The sequence below is a fragment of the Chroicocephalus ridibundus genome, chromosome 4, assembly GCF_963924245.1.
Source record: "Chroicocephalus ridibundus chromosome 4, bChrRid1.1, whole genome shotgun sequence".
Classification (NCBI taxonomy): Eukaryota; Metazoa; Chordata; class Aves; order Charadriiformes; family Laridae; genus Chroicocephalus; species Chroicocephalus ridibundus.
Genome location: NC_086287.1, coordinates 13224320 through 13242554, shown reverse-complemented (window position 1 = coordinate 13242554; position 18235 = coordinate 13224320). Strand labels below are relative to the sequence as shown.

The 18235-nt window shown below is 41.7% G+C and overlaps 1 protein-coding gene across 4 annotated transcripts in view; it reads right to left on the bottom strand.

The window, feature by feature from the left end:
- DENND5A (DENN domain containing 5A) overlaps positions 1 to 13735 on the bottom strand; it is a 68808-nt gene extending 55073 nt beyond the window's left edge. The window contains exon 1 of one of the 4 annotated variants that reach the window (XM_063331953.1): positions 13439 to 13735. In XM_063331953.1, coding sequence (XP_063188023.1) covers positions 13439 to 13547 — 109 coding nt within the window. In that variant the 5' untranslated portion in view covers positions 13548 to 13735. The remainder of the gene's footprint in view (positions 1 to 13438) is intronic. The other 3 variants (XM_063331954.1, XM_063331951.1, XM_063331952.1) reach the window with 3 other exon arrangements.
- Positions 13736 to 18235: the final 4500 nt, after the last annotated feature.

Below are 18235 nucleotides of genomic sequence, written 5' to 3'. Positions count from 1 at the left end.
AAGTAAATACAAAACAGCTTCAACATGAAACAGCCATATTGCTGTAATTAAACAAATGAATAAGAACAATGATAGTCTATACCAGCAACAGAAACTATGAGCCATACACTTAGTGCAGCCTCCCTGAACTATGCAGCACGCTGGAGAAACTGAAGTTTGCATTCAGAAGACCCTATAGAACCCTATAACCACACCCTCTACATCCGCACTTTCTACACCATGATTCAAAGAATCTTGCAACGATGGGAGTCATTCCAACTTGTGCAGGGGTGGGGGGCTTGAGATGGGGCTGACCACGACAGAGTAAAGGTTCTCTCAAGTGCAGGCTGTAAGTCAGAAGTCAGTCAACAAGGGGATTTGAACAATGCATAAACTATAAACACTGTCCAGAGAACAGTCTAATTCTATCCAGCTTTCAGTTAAAAAATACAATAAAGCACAAAGCCATACTTAGGTGAAAAAGGACTTCAAAAGACATTTTGAAAACAATCTTTCTTATTCTTCGTTTTTGGGTGAAAACGGAGTAACTGCAGCAACATGCCTGTCAAAGGGCCTAGCTCATCGGAAAAAAAAAGTCTGAATTGTTTCCAAAGATACAAGAACGGCAGCAGTCCACAACACGTTTAGAATTAAGTTAATCTAAAACCAGCAGCTAATGTTATAAATAGCAGTAAGACTCCCAGTTCAGCCAGCAATCGTTCTCAGTACACACAATAAGGCTATAGATATTAAGGTAAATAATTATGTTTACAGAACATAAAATTACTCCAGGTCTAAAATTTATGGTCCAAGTCTAAATAAAAATAGTTGTCTGGCAGAACAGATAGTGTGCATACTTCTGGAATCCACGCTGTAGAAAGGATGAAAGTATCAAGCAAATAAGAGCACTTTAGGCAGGGGGGGGAGCACTGGGGGGAAGAGGTGGTATGTACACTGAGACATTTGAGGACTTCTTGATTAGTCAAACTGACAGATGACCAACAGTTGACCTAGTTACACTGTAAAAGCACATACAGGTGCTTAAGATGCATGAAGGCATGAAAAGACAGTCAAGCCAAGAATCAGTATCTTCAAATCAAAGGCAAAAGAGCTCCACTAAAAATAAGACTTGCCATATTTCCACTTGCCAATGGAAACAGTTAAATATTCTATTTCCAAGTCTTACGAGCAAAATTGGGATAATCAAACAAGTACTGAAATTATGTGGCCTGTACTATATTAGATATGAAATGAGATGGCAATCTGTTCGTTCATTCTAGCCCTTAAAAAACATACAAGAAGAAAAAAAGCTAAAATCCCAGACTTAGCCTTCTGGAGACCAATCATTTCACAGAACCCCATATTCTAGTATTAAAGTCCTTTCAATAAATACTTAGAGAGCTATTAATATACTACTAATAAGCCAAAGTTTATTTTAAAAACAAAACAAACCACCAAGTTTCTCCAATTCCATTTAATTTAATAAATTAAATATTTATTAATACTTAATAAATATTAAACCATACATAACTGAAAAAAAAACAACAACCTCTATAATGTAGGAAATAAACATTCAAAGTTTGGCAGACTAAGGTTAGAAATTTATTAAACAAGAATTCTTGTAATAAAAACCGTTATTCAAGAAAAGCTGCAGCTGCCAAATCTGTAAGCAAACAGACACTCCATCAAAGGACAAATGCCTTCAGATTATGACTTGTTTCCTTCCTTCCAGTTCTTCCTTAAGCAGAACTGCACGTATTTCTCATTAGAGGGGACTCCCCTCCCCAGCATACCTCTTCCACGGATATACACAAAAAAGAATCCTTCCCTTTTATCGTGAAACACATAAACCCTCTGTCCTGCACTTCTATCCCCCCTTCCCCCTGTTGGCAAGACCACCTGGCACAGCACAAGCTGAAGTGGCGGTTAGACCAGTGAATTTGTTACTGGAATTGGGCCTTTAACAGTTTTTAAAATGGATCAGTTTATCTGTATGAGAAAGTCTTACGGATCACCTTCACTTTTTTGTAGCACTGCTTTTTAAGCAACTAGAATCTGGGGTTTCATTCATAGTCTCAAATGAATCGGGGGTTTCAATCACTGTCTCTAGCAGCTGTCATTCCACTGGATTTGTAACAGATTTACAAGCTATAATTTTCACATCAGGGACTTCCTCTAAAGATTTCTTTATGCAAGTTGCTCTTCCACTTTCCCTGACAAAAGAGCTCAAAGGCAAAGAAGTCCACCATCTGCCTTTCTGAATCAAAGGTGCAAATATGCTTTATGGACACCCTGCCCTCTATTTAAGTATCTGTCTTAAGTGCAACAGAAATATATGTTGGGTGAGGTGCCGTTTTTGATCTGTAAACATTAAAGGACTTTCTTTAGAGGAAGTAGAGAGAAGAAGAAAATAATGAGAGTGATGAAAGGCTCTAAATTTTTCAACCTTTTTGTCATCGAGGGAACCCAAACTTTCTTGTAACAATCCCTTATCCCAATCCCATAGGAGCACATTCCTTTCAGCGTACAACATACATTTGAATGTTCAATGGACAACACAATTCTTCCTACCCCGGTCACTAAAAAGATGAGAAGGACAAAGAGACAAGTTAACCCTGATTTGTCAACTGTAAGAGATCCTGTTGCTTTCCTGTTTTCTTTTGCATTCCAGAATTCAAGAATTGCAATGTTTCAAGAATTGTAACATGAAGCGCCTCACTGTGAACTGAAATAAAAAAAAGAGTTCACTAACTGGGTATTTTGTATTATCTCCACTGGATACAAATAATCTCTTGACCATCTTATGCTTTGGTGGCATAAATTCTTCCAAGCCCTCTATGGCAAATGAAAATTTAGGAATTAATAGATATCCATTCATCATCTAAGTTTCAGCATTCATCAAGCTGATAACAAAACATATTGCCACACACGCTCTGGAATAGTTTCAAATGCTGCAACAATGAATTTAAAGCACAGAAAAACAGCTGAGGACATCTGCATTCTGTGATTGTAAGGTCAGGAAACAGAAAGCTTTTGTTTTTGTTTTCCTGGTACTGTTTCAATGAAGGCGGGAAGAGGTGGGACAGGGAAGTGGCAGAGGAAACTACCAAGAATCTAAGGCAGCTTTTTAAAAACAAAGCAAGAAAACTCCCCAGAAAGTCCTCAGCTTTCATCTTTGAAAGCATCCTAAGCATTTTGGGTTGTTGTTTTGGGGTTTTTTTTTTGGGGGGGGGGTTGGGTTGTTGTGTTTTTTTTTTTAACTACTTTGCATGTAACACAGGAAGGCAGATGGACACAATGTATTTTAATCAAGACTGGCTGGCAGAAATTTTCAAGGAAGCGTTCTTAAAAACAGAACTGTTTTACTAAACTACTTTTCTGCTTTAGCCACAGCAAAAAGACTTACAGAAAGATATTTATGTCTGTTTCCAACTAAACAACAGAAGCAGCACTCAAAATTACAATGACAGGCGTGTTCTCAGCCACGGGGGCTGGGGAAGGAGGGTGCGCCACTTCCATTACACAACAGATCTGAAATACATGCAAGAGAAGACACTAAGAAAGGAAAAGGGTGGCTTATGTTCAGAATAGAACACAATTCTTTTACGTGTACTAGAAATATAAAACAGAAGTGGAGAGAAGCATATTTTAAGTATATTTAATATAGAAATCAGCTGTTCTCCTCACGCCCACCTAAGATTGGCAGACCCGGTGAGGCTGCTCCAGGGAAGCCTGAGCAAACAGAAGCACGGACCAGCTCAGGCAACCCTCCTGGGCCGCTGTGGATCTCCTTTTACAGTGACATGTCCCATCCAGTTAAATGTCCCTACTTCTTGTGCTCCCATTGCCCTACAACTCCAGCTCTGAGGACTGACGGAAACACATCTGTGTAAAAGCACAAGGACCAAATGTTATTGAACGTCCAGTCCTTTAACCAAGTTATTTCTATTCTTCTGGGATACTAGAGGTTTTGCATTGAAGAGGAAAGCCATATTTTAAAATGCACGTGAAGCCTTTCAAGCAAGAGATCACCAAAATACAGCTATACAACCATCTCAGTACACGAGTCCTGTCCAGTATGTTTCACTTTGTTATCTAAATACTTTAAAAATAGTGTTTTGCAGTAACCTGCCTGAAAAAAGACTGACCCCCCCCAAAAAAAAATGCCCTGTAAGAAAAGTCATCAAGTTGCTTGATTTTTATTTTTTTATTATTTTTAAAATAGAAGTTATTTCTAATACCAGAAAATTAGTCAGATGTGCTGACAGTTTGGTCAATGGATATGACAAACTCTGAAGTTTATCTTAGCTGACTATATCCTTCCTTATCATCTCACCAACCACCTCTCCTGAGTTTTCTTCCTTTTTATGTGTACCATATCTAGCTCACCTTTCTGCTTCACAAGGCTTGATTCATGTCAGGTAAAAAAAAAAAAAAAAAAAAAGTGTTTCAAATATGAAAATCTGATTAGAACAGGAAGAACAAAGTCCAGTACTTTTATTCAGTCCTGAAAACACAAGCCACAGCTCCAAGTTAACCACTTACAACTGCATATCACCTCTTTGTTCAAATTCATAAACCAAGATGGTGGCTTGTGGTTCCACAGAACCAAGATTATGAGTTAAATACCTTCCCTGGTCAAGCTTGATGAAAACAAAATATTGCGTTATATGTAGTTTTAACCATGGAAGACTTTATATGAAATAAAGGGAAAAAGAGATGCACAAATAAAAAACACCAAATACGCCACACACACATACACACCACACAAGTATTTCCCAGAGCCCACTTTGTCACCCACGCATAATACACTCAGGACTATTCACGGAATGAACCACCAAAAGAACCATCAGTTCACCTCATTCAGTGGATACATCCAGATTCCTTCATTTTCCAAGCCAAGATTAGGCCTCCCCTGTGAAATGGTAGCCATTCTCAAGGCTACTAACACACGCAAGGGCAGATCTCTGTGTGGGGAAGGTTAGTTCACAGATCCTGAGCACAGTTTCAGGGGCGACACGATCACTGGGACATCAATCCAACGCTTACTACCTGTAGCACTAAAGCAACCTCACAGATCATAAGTAACTTGCAGCCTCTGGACCACAAACCCCTCAGAAGTCAGGTCAGTGTTCTGCAAATCATTGACATGGATTTCTAAATGGAAGTCTAAAGATGTTTTTGAATATGGCCCCCAATGGAGCTGTGCTTCAGGGCACCTATGCCAATTTAATGAATGGCTATGCGTTACCAGCCTCTCTCCTCACACCAAGGCCTGGTGCTCCTCAGAACCTGCTGCACTGAACCACGTCCAATGGGACTGTGCTAGATCTCATACAAAGGAAGGAGACAGGAGCACACGACTGCAGTAAGGACGGGGAAAGGCAGACCACGACAACCTGTAGTTAGGTTGGCCTGGGCTGACATAAAATCTCTGACAGATTCATTCTCAGAAGTGACTGAGATGCTGATAAATAGAAGTTTTACCAGCCTTCAGCAAAACTTCTGAATGAGTTATTTCACAGTTCAGGCTCCCAGACCACACATATAAAAAAGCCAGAAAAGGATACCACAGTCTTATGCTAGTCAGAGCTCGCACTGACCTTGTAAACTTAACCTTGTAAACTTCTCTTCCCCAACGTAATTCTGGTAACGGTTCAGTAGGACAGTGCTGGCCTTGGGGAGCAAAATCAGGGAGCTTGCTGAAAGTAGCAAGTTAAGGAGGAATAAGTAATATATGCAAATAGTAGAATAGCTCATAAAAAATTATGCTTGTAGAAGATGGAAGCAATGCAAAGATCAGTAGACTGCAGCAGCCTCCAGATCTCTGACCACATATTTCTGCAACACAGTGCAACTGTAGACACCAGCAGCAGCAACTACGATTTAAAAAAAACTTTTCCAAACTCACCTGAAGTCATGCTGGAAGAATATCTGTTTCAGTAAAACCAACCTTTTTTCCTCACTCAAACACTGAAATGTTGCTATATCTGAAAAATGTTGCTTATGACTGCCATGTTATCTTTACTTATGACTGCTATGTTATCTGTCTGTTGATCACTTACCCACACAATGCAATAGCTTCTTTCTCAAGATGCTTCAGTATCGATACATAAATGACTCAATACAAAAATACATACTGTACCTCATTGTCGTTGATCATACAACCAGTAAAAAATAAAAAACTAAATATAAAAGGCAATACTTTACACTTCTACACAGGAGTTTGAAGCTAAAGGTCTCTTGCCCATCAAACCATAAGCAAAGTAGCATTTTCTTGGAAAGACTACAAAACAAGCCTTGAGCAGAAGCACTCCAAGTAAATTCTTCATCATTCATCAGTTTGTGCTGGAGTGCTTGGTAATTTCTCTATGCAATAATATTTAAGCCACCCATGGTTAACATTCCAGTTTGCTGCAAACTTGACTACAAACCACAAATCTGAAAGGGTTGTCAAGAAATTCAGAGAGAATAACTACTGCACAACATACATCAGTAAGTAATTGCTTCTGACATTGTCACTTCATGTGCATTATTTCTGCTACATGAGCCCCACAGGTTAGAGGGAATTCAAAAAGATAAGTATGAGAAGTATTACCAACAACACTCAAGTAGGACATCACTAAGTCAAACTGCAGAGAAAAACAGTTGTAGTATTTTGTAACTACAGGATAAATAATTTGACGATTTAGGAGAAAAGAATTAAACACTTTTTTTTATTTGCAAATGGCAGTATTTCCCATGCAATCCATTCAAGATGTTCTCTTTGTGTAGTTTCTCTCTTGCAGAAGAAATTGCAAAGAAAACAAAACAACACAAAAAACCCTAAAGGAACAAAATGACAAATCAACCCATCTTTGTATCCCTTGCTTTAATAAGGTGGAATTCCTATGGCTTTTTTTTTTTTTTTTAAGGGCTTCAAAAGTTAGACTTGTAAACTTTAATCCTTTAGACACTGTTTCAGCATCTTTGGTCTATTCTCAACTCAAGAACCTGTAACCTTCCTCCTCCCCCACACCTCACCTAAGAGCCTTCCAAATAAGTCGAATTTGTAATTGAATACTGAAGGGTGGAAAAATGAAGAGTTTTGAGGGGATGATTCTGTAAAGCACGCGGCTCAGTTTAACCTAAAATACAAATACAATAATCACAAGATTGGCGTTATAGAAACATCACCTAATAAACAGTGGCTTCAAACGTAGTTCAGTAAAGTACAGCTGCTTCCCCCTTACATCAGCTCTCCCATTCTTTATTCTATATATCAGCTACCCTAGCACGTCTGCCTCAGTTCCCAAAGAGACAAAAGATCTTTTTGGCACTCAAACACAGCAAACAGCTCCAGCTTCTTGAGAAAAGATAGAGGGGGCAGGGAGGAGTGGAATAAACTATTATCCGGATTAAAACGTTTCACATGTGCCAGTGTAAGTCCAGCCAAAAGTTGTTGCTATCTACTGCTCGTCCACAGTGACCTATGTGAAAACAGTGTGTGGTCTCAGCCTTGGTGCTACTGGAGAGGCCTCCCACAGAGGCAACACCTTGGTTATCAATCTCGGAGAAGCAAAGAAACTGAAAAACCTCCTTTTCAGTCTCAGAGTGAATCCGCAAGGGAAGAGGCACACCATTAGGGAACTGTGGGAAGCTTGCACCAATACTATCCATACTATGGACAAAGAGAGGAAGAAGGTGGGGGGGGGGGGAACCAAACAAAAAAAAAACAAAACAAAAAAAAAACCCACAAACAAAACACCAAAACCCCAAAGACACACTTCAGCCTTTGGAAAATCAAGCAATGGCTCCCACCAATGCAAATTACTTCTGCAGCAAGTGTTGGTATTACTACCATAGCAAAAATAGACAAATTTACTCACACACTATTTACCCAAGGAATAAACAGTATTGCAGAACAGCTTCACTGCAAGAATCACAGCTGGCTCCAACTTCAAATGCCATGTCTTAATTCCAAGATAAAAATGCCCAAAAGAAGAAAATATGGAACGGGTCAGATGTCAGTCAGAAAAGGATATCTGCTAATTTAAATTAAGCTTGCCGCTCTTCTTCATCCTCTTTCCCTTTAGCTACACCTTACAAATACCTTTGAGGCAAAATAAAAACTATTTAAGTCTGTTGAACCTGGAAACTAACACAGGCGCTGGTAACAACATTACTACATGGACCACCACAAAGGAAACTACCACCCCAATTCTGAAATACTAAGCAATTTATTATGTGACAAATGCCTTCCATCATTTCACCACATCCATATTTTTTTAAGTTTATATCGATACGAATGCTGTTAAAATAAAGCCTATCAACAGGAAACATATGAAGATAAGTTGTCATTTTAAATCTGAAGCCAACAAAATAGAAAAATACTGACAGTTCAATTACAGACAGAGGCGTGAGGTGAGACAACATTTCCATTTTACCGGTGAGGAGAAACACGTGCTCTAATACCAGTTGCTCACATTAATTTTGAGTGGAGCTAGGTGAATACTATATACCATTTACCATCTTCCCTTAGAATTTCACACACCAGCACTAACGAAGTGGCTACTGTTATGTTATCAGTCCTGTTATGCTACATAATCTACACACACACAGATCTTGCCTCAACATCATTAAAAACAAAACACAAAAAAAAGGTATTAGAGACGAAGAGTAACTAAAATCGTATTACACCATCATACACTACAGTGAAAGGAGATATAATACGGATTCTGAAAAAGCACACGAAGGGTATTTACAGGAAGGATATTTCCTGGACACACACGCTTCACCTAACACTCATTTTCATCCTCCTTTAAGGATGAAGCTTTCGATCAGACGGACAACTCATAGCACCACGATAAGGACCTTGGTAAAAGGAACACAAGCCCATCTACTGAATAAACTAATTTTTGGACCAAACCTTAAAAGACCAGCTCAGACTGGGAAGAACGGCAGAAAGAAATAGGGATGACAGACTAGTCACTGGCCTTAGTCTTCCAAAATAAGATTTTTTTAAAGACAATCCTATTATTAATCATCAATCTTTTCTTCACAAATTACGAGCATTTTCTTTTTTTTTTTTTTTAAACGCTATTTCTCCTTTGTAACACTGTTATTTCTGAAATAACTGTTATCATCTTCATGACATGACACTCAAGACTATTAAGGCACATGCAACAGAAAATCTAAGATTAGAATATGATGTCCAGATATTTGGGTCTGAGTTACGTATTTTGTAATAGCAACTCCCAGACTACAATTACATGTAAGTGTAATGCAATGGCAAGTTGATCCTTTGCTTTGCCACTCCATAATAAACAAACTCTACTGACAAATGATTGCTAAAAACTAACACATCTCAGAGCAGGAAAAGAAAATCTTTAGTGAAAAAAGAACATAGAACAAAAACTCCAACAGCTCCATATAGTGCAAGTATTTCCACCATCATTCAGATCACATCTAACTAATTCAACAGATAGGGGAAAGATGTTATCAGCTGAAAGATGAGATGAGGCACGACTTCATTCTCATTACCTTTCCAGGGTACAGTCATACAACCTAAATTAAGAAACCCTATCATAATGTTGCAGCATTACGTAAGTTATATTACACACAGAAGATTTTTGGTAGTTGATGATTATTTCCTGGTGGACACTAAGTCGACCGTGAGCCAGCAATGTGCCTTTGCTGCAAAGAAGGCAAATGGCATCCTGGGCTGTGTTAGTCAAAGCATTGCCAGCAGGTCGAGGGAGGTGATCCTTCCCCTCTACTGAGCACTGGTGAGGCCACACCTGGTGTGCTGTGCCCAGATCCGCGCTCCTCCTCTGTCTTCCAGACAGACATGGACACAGCAGAGAGTCCAAGCACAAAGATGATTTAAGTGACTGGAGCATCTCTCATATAAGGAAAGGCTAAGAGAGCTGGGACTGTTCAGCCTGGAGAAGAGAAGGCTCAGGGAGGAATTTTATCAATGTATATAAATACTTGAAGGGAGGGTGAAAAGAGGACGGAGACAGGCTCTTTTCAGTGGCGCCCAGTAACAAGATCAGAGGCAATGGGCGCAAACTGAAACACAGGAGGTTCCATGTGAACATCAGGAAACACTTTTTCACTGTGAAGGTGACTGAGCACTGGCATGGCTTGCCCAGAGAGGCTCTGGAGTCTCCATCCTTGGAGATATTCAAAAACTATCTGGAGACAGTCCTGGGCAACTGGCTCTAGGTGGCCCTGATTCCGCAAGGGGGGTTGGACCCAACACCCTCCAGAGGCCCCTTCCAACCTCAACCATTCTGCGATTTTTCTCTATGAAATAAATATATCTGTTACAGACCTTGCAGTGTACTTAAGAGATTTCTGTCATTCCTTCTGGCACATCAATACTACCTGGAAATGGGTAAATAAGCCTCATCTCCTCTCTTGACCAGCTCAGCAACCACCACTGGATGAAGTTTAAATAAGATCAAATTGTCAGGGGTTTTTGTTGTTTGTTTTGTTTTACTACCACTTAGTAATTTTTTTTCCTATCTGCTTTAACAGGTCACTCAGTGGGAACACAATTATCAAAATAAGAAAGGATGTCAGATAACCAGATCACTTGAATTTGGGGATTAAAAAGCCCTAGCAATAGAGAACATGCTGTCTTTCACCCGTGCTAACTACAAAGCCCTACATACAGTATTTCTCACTATATTAAAAGAAAATCATACATATATATAGAGAGAGTGCATTTTCAATCAGTCAGCCAACTTTTTCAGGAAAAAGTGTTACAGCTGTGCTATTTACTAAGCTTCCAACATACAAAGGAAAAACGCTATTAGAGGTGTCTCTTCCTGCAAAGTAACTAGACTGAGCATCAATTCATGATCTTATGCTTCATTTATAAGTCTGCAGAAAATGCTGTATCATCAACACTAAGGTTGAATACCTGCAATACACGATTTCATTAGCCTGGTGAGAACAAAGTCTGCCGACAGCATCCCCGGGGGCCCTGGCAGCGCCCGCCGGTTCCCTGCAGCGGTGGGGCGGCGATGACATCATGCCCGGTTGAGCTCCGGCAGCCCTGATGCAGGAAAGCCCTGGAGAGACCCGCTGTGCCCAGCTTCACCCTGCTGGGGAACCATCCCGCTCCCCACTCCTGCACCCACCAGCTGAAGTGCCAGTGCCTCTCTTCCAACAATGAGCACTTATGAAGCAAATTGTTTCAACAGTACAAGGATTCAGAATCTATTTTTCAGCACAGAAATAAGAAAGGGGGCGGGGGGGGGGGAGTGGGGATGGAAACAGTGCACAATAATCCTTTCATTCAAACAAGAAAGCCTTCCAGGAAGTGCAAAGTGTTTCAAATCTTTATCCAAAACCCACTGAAATCAATAGAGACCCTTTCCGTTTATATCAGTGGACACTGCAGAAGGCTATAACCTAAGACACAATTTGAAAGCATTATCAGTCACACTATCATGCATTATTAATAACACAACAAACTCAAGAACATGCACTGGAATTCCAGCTAGCTCATATGCTGTGACATTATCATAAATTTATCCTCCTCCCCCTTGTTTCCTCCCCTCTTTTTTTAAACCCTTTCCTGAAATCACACAAAAATCAGTTTCCCCCATAAATACTAAAACCTATTCTGCCCCCAATCCCCACATCTTGTCACAAGCAAGACCATTACAGTATCATGGTGGAATACCAGAGAACAAGACATACTGCACACCACAGTTTTACATACTATAGATGCAGTCCTTGACAGGGAAAGCAAATACAGAAAGAACATCATGCTACAGCTTTCAGACTTGCGCACTCAGACAGTATATTTTAAAAAAGGCGCTGATGTCTTCCAGCTTACTATTAGATATCTAACTCAAAGTAATACACTGCTGGTTTTAAATTTAATTATGAGAGGAGAGTTATTCCTGTTTCTATCAAGATCAGGGAGTATTACTGAGTGTGCCTTGCACTGTGTTACACAAATAGTAAATGAATACACATAGTAAATGAATTAACATTAGAAACTGGTTTCAACCTAGAAACTTTGTGCGCTTGTGATTTAATCAAGAAAAATCTGTGGAACCTCATGTATCCTTCAATGAAATGGTATTGCATTTTGTTCTCTTGGATTTCTTAAATTAAATCAATGCTGTAATTTAAAGTGCCATTATAGAGCAGACCATTATGGTGTATTCACTCTTCAAGTCTCAAATTGCAGTCTACAGTTATTTTAACATTAGACCAACATGACTTCTTTTAGGGTAAGGTACCATTCAGCATGAGGGACAGCTGAGAAATTTTGTTTGAAGTCATTAAAAGAAAAGGAAAAAAAGAAAGTTTCCATCATAGCCAAAGTTTAGAAGAGTTCAACGTAAGAAGTCAGTTACAATAGCACAAGTTTCACCCTACAAGAAACAAGTGTTTATTGGGGGGGGGGCCAAGGGGGAGAGGTTTAAATACAATGATGTAAAAAAAAACCCCACACGACATCTTATAAAACCAAGCTAATTTAACAAAAAAAAAAAAAACCCAAACACAAAAAAACCAACCAGCCACCAAAGAATATAACATTGGTCAAGTTCTGAGGTCAAGTACACAAAATAAGTACTGATTTTAGGTCAGGTTTTCACCACTGCATTCCTATATCCTTCTGAACAGTTAAAGATGCTAAACAGCAATCTAATTTAACTGAAGCCAGTAGAGTGAAACTAAAGCTGAAACAAGGTGCTGTTAAAACAAAGAACAGATTTGTAACCTTAAAAACACAGATGTGACATAGTGTGATGGGATACAGTTTAGCTGTATTTGGTGTGAACATTCTCATATAGCAGAGTAATTACTTCCTAACCCGATTTTTTTTTTCAGATACTGATAGAAGAGAATTCTTATCCTATGCTACAACAAAACATATTACAGAACAAGCAAAAAGTCTTTGCTTTCTCTCCAAAATCTGATTCACTAAGATTACCTGTGTGTTTCAAACGTCCAGGAGCCTGACTAGAAGTTGATAAATACAACCAAGCTCCAAAAAGAGTGCAGCAGATCGCTGTTAAGACAGAGACGGTCTAAAATAATACCACCGCCACCGCACAACCTTCACTTTGAAGAGGCCGTTTAAACGAGGTACTTCGCTGGGGTTGTTTAAGAAGTTAGGAGCACTTCCACAAACACCCGTTAGTGCACAGCCGGGCATTTCTGCACGTTAAGCCCTCGGGGCAGCCCCGCAGACCCCGAAGCGCCAGCGGAGCGGGTCACAAGCGCCGCTGCCAAGGGTGGGGGCTGGCGGGGGGCGGCCGACCGTTCCCCCCGGGGCCCCCCACGGCGCCCCGGAGCCGCCCGGGGTCCGCCGAGCGGGGAGGCGGCGAGGCCGAACCCCGCCTGCGGCGCTGCCCGTCCCGCCGCCGCCACCACAGAGCTGACCGTCAACGGCCGCCGACCGCCAACGGCCACCGCCCCCTCGCCCGACCCCGCGGCCACTCACCGGAGAGCTCGTCCGGCTCCAGCCCTGTCTCGGTGTCCAGCCCGCAGATCACGAAGTAGTCGGCGAAGCGGCCGGGTGCCGAGGAGCCGCCCCCGCTGCCGCCGCTCATGCTGGAGCCCGAGGGGTGCGCGGGGCTCAGGGGGTGCGAGGCCGGGCGGCGGCGGGCGGCAGGGCTGCGCCAGCTGCGCCAGCTGCGGCGGCCGCCTCCATGATGGAGCGGAGCGGGCAGCGCCGCACGGCATTGTGGGTACAGCCCCCAGCTGTTCCCGCGGGGGGGGCGGGCGGCCGGGGCCCGGGAACCGCAATGCTGCGCCTGCGCTCTGGGCCCGCGGGATGACGTGATGCTGCTGGTCCAGCCGCTGCGGGGGGGCGGGGAGCGCGCAGGAGCCGTTGGTGGGGGGTGGTCGCGCGCGCCGCGGTTGGCCGCGGCGCCTCCGCTCTGTGAGGGGACGGTGAGGCGGGCCGGCGGCCGTGGCGGGGTGCGGGCAGAGCGGGAGCTCTTGCTCTGTGCCTCCGGGCCAGGGGAGCGTGGTTACAGCACCGGCCTCAGCTTCGGGGGGTCGGTGGCTGAGGGGCTCCCCGCAGGGGCTCTGGTCGGCCAGGGAGAGGCTTTGCCCCCGCTCTGCAGTTAGAGCAGACAAGGAGGCTCTGCCAGGGGCTACTCGCTCAAAGCACGGTTTAGTGTTGGTGATGGGTTTAAGTCTTCCCCTGGCACCCACGGCTTCTCATCCCCACTCCCTGAAGGCGGCTGCTCCAATGGTGGTTGTGATTTCACAGCTTTGTGGAGCAGCCATACCCTGAAACCAGCCCGGGTCATGGCAGAGAGAAGAGTGGGTGCAGGGGAAGTGTTTTTGGCATTGATTGTGTTTAGGTTTGGTTTTTCTGTTATATTAACATCACAGACAACTCTGTTAACAGTTGGGCTTGCACAGCTTAGTGAAATCCACTCCTCTGGCCCAGCATGGAAAGCAAAAGAACCCCTGGGGAAAAGGGGAAGAAGAACGAGAATGACTCAAACCAAGTTACTGAGGGACCAGTAACGCAAACCCATGCTCTGCATTGAGAGCGCTTCTTTCCACCGGCCGTAGAGGGACCTGGGATAGCCTCACTAGACTAAAATTAGCTCTGTAAGCAGTTCCCCTTCCTCTCTGCACTCAGTTCTCTATTTGTGGCTCTCGCATCAGAATTCTTCCCTATCTTGTAGGGCTTATAAGAGGAGAAATTAGCGCTTCTCAGACTATTACCTAGGTCTGCCCAAGTAGTTAAGTTTGCATCGATAATGCTGAATTAATCAGACACCAATCTAACTTAACATGCTATCGAGCACATGAAGCTATTTGAGTTCACGTTGCCAAGACATACTGAGTTCTTTGCAGGCACTAGAGACAGCAGCATGTGTAAGACTTCGCTGTCAATGGTCTACAGCTTTTTGCAGTGCAATAACTAAGCTCTTACGTCATTTTGCCCAGTGAGCAAAATGGTGTAAGAGCTTTTCCATCTTTCTGGGAAACAGGAAAAAGCATTGGTGCTATTAGTAATCACTTGATTAAGACTGTATGGGCCAGAGCTGGGTTATCAATGAATAAAAGTATTGCTTAGGCTTGATTGACAGTTCTGACAGTTCAATTGTAAACCACTAGTGAACCTGAGGGAGAGATTTCAATAAAGATCACAGGATAATTAGGAGCAATATTAGAGTGAAAGTCTTCAAGTTAACTCTACAGTGAGCACATACATTTAGATTATGTGGAGCCTGCCTGGCGTTTTGGAGAAGACGGCAAGAGAACAGAACTAGCTAAATCTGGTTGTTCTTATTCTGCTACGTTCTCTAGCCATTTTTTGCACATTTTGCTTCTCAGTCTGCTTTCAGTGCGGCAAAGAACAATGTATTCAGCACATGGTAAAGTTCTTTTGAGTAAGCCTGAACGGTAGTTTAACCCTTATAAACAAAAGTCAGAAGGACTTGCAAGAAAGTCTAGGGAAACAGCACAGACACTGGCAGGCAGTGGGTGTCAAATAAAGAATAAAATGGGGAAATAAAAATTGTTCTTACTTGCATTTTAACTGTTATGGCAATAACCATGTATTTAGAAGATTTAGCAAATAAAGTTAGATGGGCCAGTAAGTAAGCAAAGGATTACCAGAAATACTGTTGAGCAGCAATATTTAAGTGCACACACACCTTGCTATGCAACAGGGTAAGGGAGAAGAAATATTTTTTGTTAAAAGGAGAGTCTCAGGCTTCGATTTACTTTGAATTGTTACAAGAAAGGAACAAGAAGGGAAGAACTCCATGAACTAGAATCAACAAAAGGTTAATTAATACAGAAAGGTAAGAGTCACCACAATTTTTGCTGTGAAAACCCATTCCTGCTTTGTCAAATTCACTGCTTTCCCTGCCAGTTTACAGCCCGGCCTCTCTTAAATCTAGGCATCCAGCTACAGCTTTCTCCCTCCCATCTTGTCAATGACTGTCCCTTTTCCATTGTATCTTTCCCCTTTCCACCCCTTCCCCCCCCGTTATTTCATTTCTGAAATACTCTTGCATAGTGGCCACAAACAACATCTGTGATGTCTAATTCAAAGGCCAGGAGCTTTAATCTGTTAGTCTTCTTCAGCAATGTTCCCATTACAGAAAACACCTAAAACATGGCAATTTTGTCAGTAAACTTGGCAAATTGCTTAGATGTACTTGAGTAAGGCAACAACACTCTAAACTACATCATGAATTCTTTAAAGTATTCTTTATGACATTGAGAAAATCTGTGGAATTGTGAAATTGGTGGAAACTACGACTGCTTAGCCAGAGAATCATAAAGCTGTATTTGTAAATAGGAAGTGATTTAAAAGATTCATTGTCTTTGGCAAGACTATCACTGTTGATTCAGCTGCTGTTTCAGTGGCAACGACTGGGATTTCCAAGCTCAAGCCTTAAAGAGAATAAAGTCTTTTAAAAATAGTGAAGACATAACTTAATGTGAACATATCTTGATTATGCCTCATACTATTAAATTCAGGCTTATTTTGCCAACAATCACAGTCATGATTATTGGAAGAGTTTATTTAATAAGCAGTAGGACTCTTTATCAGGGAGAGTAGTGATAGGATGAGGGGTAACGGTTTTAAACTGAAAGACGGGATATTTAAGTTAGATACTAGCAAGAAATTCTTTACTATGAGGCTGGTGAGACGCTGGCACAGGTTGCCCAGAGAAGTTGTGGATGCCCCATCCCTGGAGGTGTTCAAGGCCAGGCTGGATGGGGCTTTGAGCAGCCTGGTCTGGTGGGAGGTGTCCCTGCCCATGGCAGGGGGTCAGAACTAGATGATCTTTAAGGTCCCTTCCAACCCGAACCATTCTGTGATTCTATGATGAAATCTAAGAATGATTTAGTGATCTGCTCAAAACACTTTTTCATGGCATAGAATTCTTCCAAGTACAGTAAACATTGTAAATTCCAGATTATTGGATACAACTGCTCAAGGGCTAGGTTGTAAAATAAAAAGTCAGGAGTTATGACCATGACATTAGATCTTAATTACGATACAGAACTTTAAAAGCTATTCCCGTTGTGGCAATCCCACTCCTCTCCAGAGCCTACTAACTTTTTGTCTACTAACCTTTGAAGACTATGAGGATATCATTGAAGTCCTAAAGATGCGCAGAAGGAGAATTCTCTGTGTTTTGAAGATTATCTATGGAAAGGAGCTTTTATGAGACCTCTCGCACCAGTCATTGATCTTAGCTCTCATAATCCAGACACAGATTCTTCCTTGTGTATTATAAAACAATGAAACGTGAATTATTACACTAGGTGGAATATTTTTAAGAACAGGAAGGGGATTTATCGTATGTTAGTAAACATATTATGCTCTTATTCATATTAATTGCCATTATCAAAAGGCCATAACTTCTTTCAGTTTGGGTGACCTGGATCTATAAAGCCACCAGCTGAGAGTTGGATAGAAATGTGTGTCAGTGCAAGACACCAATTAGTCATAAAAATAATCAGAATAACTCACTTTTCTTTAAGGGAAATTTGAAAAGCTCGCTCTGGATCCTGCTTTCCTCTCAAGACTTCTTTTGTTTCCTTTTAACACTGTCATACTAAAATACATTGTTCACAAACCTCACACTGTTTATGACAGAAGGAAAGTTTTCTATGATTTCACCTGTATTCTTTCCAGCCTTCTGGAAGAAAAAATCCCCCTATTTTGTAAAAGAGATTGTCTCACATTGTGAAAAATAGTTCATTAAATATTTGAGGGATAGTTAGACTTCCCTTTCTGGCACTGGCACGGTAGTGAGTGCTAAGGAACACGCAGGCACTCTCAAGGCACTTCTGGGACAGGATTTTTTCACTGTGCTGAACCCAATTTTGAATGGAGGGATTTGACTAGAGGTATGATTCTTAGTGTTTTAGCTCCCACAGAACTCCCAGAGTTATTACTCCACTGTTATTACATACAAGAAAGAAAGAAAAAAATATATGACTAAGAAACAGGAGGAAATGCACTTCCTGTTTTGTTCCTTTTTAATATATTTCTAGTGTAAAACACTAGAGCTATAAATTTCATTTCTGTAGCAACGGTTCTCAGAGGCATCGAATTCAGTTAGTCCTCAGCTTTGTAAAATTGTACCTGCAGTAGCTGCTGGGTGTTTCGGTCCTATTCAGCTACCTGGCTGAGTGGATCCTGATGGTCGTTCAGCTTAATCCAGAGTAAACTGCATGGCATGAGGCAGGCAGCACACTCCAGTTCTAACGCAAAGCAGCGCAATCCACACCGCATTTTAGTTAC